We start from the raw sequence: 4707 nt of genomic DNA, 5'->3' as shown, positions 1-4707 counted from the left end.
AGTAAGAGACGGTCCGATGTCCACACTGTTTCTCTGAGAAACAGAAGGCTCACCTGTACCAGATGTATTGGCGCAAAAATAATAGATGATCTGTAATAAAAAGAAATAGTTGTCCTTTAACTATCATTTCCATTCTTAAAACGAAACTAACCTCATATATAAAAAAAAAAAAAAAAAAAAAGCTAAATCAGCAGTAAGAGACGGTCCGATGTCCACACTGTTTCTCTGAGAAACAGAAGGCTCACCTGTACCAGATGTATTGGCGCAAAAATAATAGATGATCTGTAATAAAAAGAAATAGTTGTCCTTTAACTATCATTTCCATTCTTAAAACGAAACTAACCTCATATATTATAACTTTTACATGGCCATATATTTTTTATATTAAATTCCAAGTTTGTGTGTAATTCAAACATTTAAAAATTTCCTAACTACGAAATTTAAAAGTGGTTTTAGATGTTAAATTTAATCTAAGAAGCTTTAATCAAACCGTGACTAGAAAACATAGTAATTGCTCTTTAAAACAAAAAGATATTAATTTGAACTTAACAAAAATATAAAAAATGACAGTATATTAAAGCGAGGAAGTCTATGGAAAACAAAATTTCAAACACATGTCTAAAAAAATTGTATTACAGAGCAGGCATGGAGGCACACAGCTTTAATCTCAGCACTCAGTAGACAAAGGCAGGTGATCTGTGAGATCAAGGCCAGCCTGGTCTACACAGCAAGCTCTAGGCCACTACAAGGTTTAAAATCTGTTTTATATCATACACACACACACACACACACACACACACAACACATACATCACTTGTGCAAGTAGCTAGGTACACAGCAAAAGAAAAATGTCTGAAGGATAATAACATCATAATCTCTAGCTTGTAAAGTAAGGAAAACATAATTCTGATGTGTGGTCATTTATATTTTCAATTTTTCTGTAATGCTTTTTATCAGTTATAAATAATGTAAACTGAATATACTAGAACTTACTCTGTTGAAATACAGAACCATGTTAATTACAAGTATTCGATTTCTTTAAAACTGAATTTTCTCTTTGTATGGAACTTAAATCCACCATAATAAGGATGGATTTAGAGGCCAGAAAGACAGTTGCATTCCCAAAGAATGATGTGAGCAAGTCTCCTCATTTAAAAACTCAAAAGGTTAAAGCCATTACCTCACCTCACTGGTCATTAATATAACAAAGCCTCATAACTCAATAAAGCTAGTGTTCTATTCTTTTTCATGCTCCTGTTTTTTCACATATAAGGTCTATCAGTGGTTAAACGAATGCCCAGGCTAATCAAATTCATAATTTGAGCACTTTTGACCAGTTAGATCCAAAACATCATATAAACCACTTAAAACAGTCTCTCACAATCTTTTCAACTTCAACATCCATAGATTCTCCAAGATTCATACTGAGCACACTCATCATAGATCATTCCTTGTATAATACATCTATAATGGCTAAGCCTATGCTATAGTTTAGTTCTAAGCTGCATTAAAGATATTTAAGTATGAAAATATACTACACACATACATATATATAGACATAGATAGATATAAATATACATATTACTACACTCAGACAACATGCATGCTAGTTACCGTCATCATGCTCCATATCAGGAGTCTAAAGAACATAGTTCTAAATTTCTGGACTTTTTAAAACTGAACAGTTATACAATGGGAAAAAATTGTCCACTAACTATATCATATGTAAAAAGTAAGCCATATTTACCTCGGATTGCTTTGGTGATGATGAACGATGCACCATGTTTTCGGTTACCTCTGGTCTATAATTAAGATAATTTTGTAATAATTATACAACATGTAACCTTATATTTCTCTACTTATATTCAGAAAATTGTATACAAGTATCAGTATTTAAAAACCCCTTACAGACTGAAATAACACAAAACTGGGACTGTGTACAGCAGGGGTAAAGATGAGAGTGGTAGTTACAGGCACATGTCAGGATGAACCCTGCAGAGAAGCTCAAGAACTGAGGCTGGAAACTGGTTCCAAATCAAAACACCAATCAAAAGACAAGAAATAATAAGCAGGAAAGGAGATGAAGCTCAGTGAAGAACTTGCCTACCATGTGCAAGGCGCTGAGTTTGATCAAAGACCATGCTAGTTGCCAATTCAATAGTCTATTTCGTATTTGGGTAGGCTTACAGATATCTAAAACAAAAACTTACTTTTTTTGAGACAGGGTCTCACTGTGTAGTCCTAGTCAGCCTGAAACTCACTATGTATATCAGGCTGTCCTCAAACTCACAGATATCCATGTGCTTCTCCCTCCCAAGTGCTAGGATTAAAGGTACGTGCCACCAAAGCCAGTCTCAAATGAATTTTACTTAGAGGAAAAGTTAATATCCATTGTCTATCCATTGAGACTCTATTAACAAAACACAGATATGTAATTGCTACATTAAATAATTTGATTCCATAAATATAAACTGAATGCCATTGTTTATAGGACAAAGAATAACAGATAATTACATATAATATGTACTAAACTACTATCAAGAAAAATAAATGAGGGGCTGGAAAGATGGCTCACCAGTTAAGAGCACTCTTACAGAGGACCCAGGTTCAGTTCCCAGCACCTACATGGTAGCTAACAACTGTCCATAATGTCTACAACTCCAGTTCCTGAGGAGTCAATGCCCTCTTCTGGACTCCACAAGCTCTGTAGACACACTGTGTACTTACATACACGCAGGTAAAACATCCAATATACATAAAATAATTTTTTAAAAAAATATGGGTTAGAAAAACGGCTCAGTGGTTAAGAGCACTGGATGCTCTTGCAGAGGACCTGGGTTTGATCCCCAGCACCCACATGGCAGCTAACAAGTGTCCGTAACTCCAGTTCTAGGGGACCCAATGCCCTCTTCTGGCCTTCATGGGTACTGCACAACATGGGTGCTCTTACATACATGCAGGCAATATACTCAAACACACAAAATAAAAAATTTTTGAAAGAAAAATAAAAATAAACACAACAGTAAGTAAAGATACATTGTTCTTTAAGAAATTCACTCAACAAACATGAATTGATCATCTAGAGACATTCTGGCCCTGGGGAGAGATCAAAAGATGAATAAGATGCAGCTGCCCTCTAAGAGTTTATAGTTCAACAGCTGCAACAAACAGATGTAGACATCACAATGAGAGAGAGAGAGAGAGAGAGAGAGAGAAAGAGAGAAAGCAATGTACTATGAGGTTTCACTCTAAGTTGATGCTGTGCTGTTCTTTTTAATACATGTTAAGTATTCTAAAACATTATTGCAATTAACCAGACATTAAAGAAATGTTAGTTGGATCTTTTACCCAATTAACAAGCAGCAGCAACAGCCTCTTAATTTCATAATCCCCAAAATGTTCATATCCTTCATGATAAATAGAACCTAGGTAAGTATTTAAGAACAGTAACATATGCAGGTCTCTACCTATAAAATACATTATTCAAAACAAGCAGAATAAACACTGAAAAGATGATAAAGAGTTCAATGGGCTGAACACAAGGTCTTTTTTTATCTTACTTCTTCCCCTGGGTCTAAGAATAAAGTGAGAGTTAGGTACTCAATGTGTATCTGTCAGATAAATGTGGGCCTGAGGCTCCTAGTCTTCACCCTGTGGCTGGAAGGCCCTCCCTATGAAACTAGTAACCCCAGGGTGCAGTTCCTAAGTTACAAGCCACCATAACTTTTCTAGCAGAATTCCCCAACAGTCAGTAGCTTCTTCCACTTCACTCCCTCGCCATGCTGCCAGGACAGCTACTACGCAGCTTACCAGGCTAGGTCATGAGAAATGTACCCTAGGTTGTCTCTCCTCCAGATTGGAAGTTCCAGGAAAAACTGAATCCACAGGACCTCGTACCATATCTGGGACCGGGGTTTATGCACACGCTCTCACACTCTGGTTAATGCTTATTACTGAAAGACAAGAACTAGGCGATTCAGCCCAGCTGAGCGGTAAGGGGTTAGACCTCCTCAGCTGAGGTGAAGGCTAGTCCGGGAACATTCTCTAGCCTCAGATAGCCAGCCTTCGCCAGTCCGCCATAAGGAGCGAGGAGTCTGGGTATGACAAGGACCTCCTCATAGGAAAACGGAGTGACACTGACAGCCGGAGGGAGGACAGTTGAACTCCAAGCCCCGGCAGACTGCAGACCCTGCAGCCACGCCGTTGCCAGGCGACCGCACAGCTTGCCTCCCCCCACACCTCAGCGAGCTGCGTGACACGGCGACGTGGCTCTGCCCGACCGAGCCCACCGCCTTCGAGGAGGAGCCCGGCTCACCTGTACTTCTGTCTCCGGCGGCCACTCGGTGTTGACCAACAAGTCATAAAGAATCGTCTCCTCCTCGTCTGCAGAGCCCGGGCTCCAATCCGGCGCAGACCCTGGGGCCGCCATGTTGGCCGAGGACTGAGAGGAGGAGGGAAGGGCGCTACGGCATCCCACACCAGACATACTTCCCTCGACGCGGCCGCTCTTGATTGGAAGAATGTGAAGTAGCTTGGGAAGTGAAAGTTGCTGCCAGAGCCTCCCAGGGCTAAAATCACAGATGTGCCCAGCGCTGGACCTTCATCTATATAGGTAGAAACTGAATCCGATGGACAAAGTCTGAGGAAAGTATTTCAATTTGGGGGAAATGCCGTGCACAAAAACAGAAAAATTAATTTGAGAGGAAA

General features: G+C 39.5%; 1 protein-coding gene across 1 annotated transcript in view; it reads right to left on the bottom strand.

The window, feature by feature from the left end:
- Positions 1–4479, bottom strand: part of LOC103739398 (neuroblastoma-amplified sequence-like) — a 165653-nt gene extending 161174 nt beyond the window's left edge. The window contains exons 1-3 of the mRNA XM_008839774.3: positions 4316–4479; positions 1748–1802; positions 246–282 (exon numbers count right to left, since the gene is read on the bottom strand). Of these exons, the coding sequence (XP_008837996.2) occupies positions 246–282; positions 1748–1802; positions 4316–4429 (206 nt within the window). The 5' untranslated portion in view covers positions 4430–4479. The remainder of the gene's footprint in view (positions 1–245; positions 283–1747; positions 1803–4315) is intronic.
- Positions 4480–4707: the final 228 nt, after the last annotated feature.

This window comes from Nannospalax galili, unplaced genomic scaffold (assembly GCF_000622305.1).
Source record: "Nannospalax galili isolate Female #2095 unplaced genomic scaffold, S.galili_v1.0 scaffold1379, whole genome shotgun sequence".
Classification (NCBI taxonomy): Eukaryota; Metazoa; Chordata; class Mammalia; order Rodentia; family Spalacidae; genus Nannospalax; species Nannospalax galili.
The sequence above is the reverse complement of the archived record's forward strand: the minus strand, read 5'-3'. Positions and strand labels throughout refer to the sequence as shown.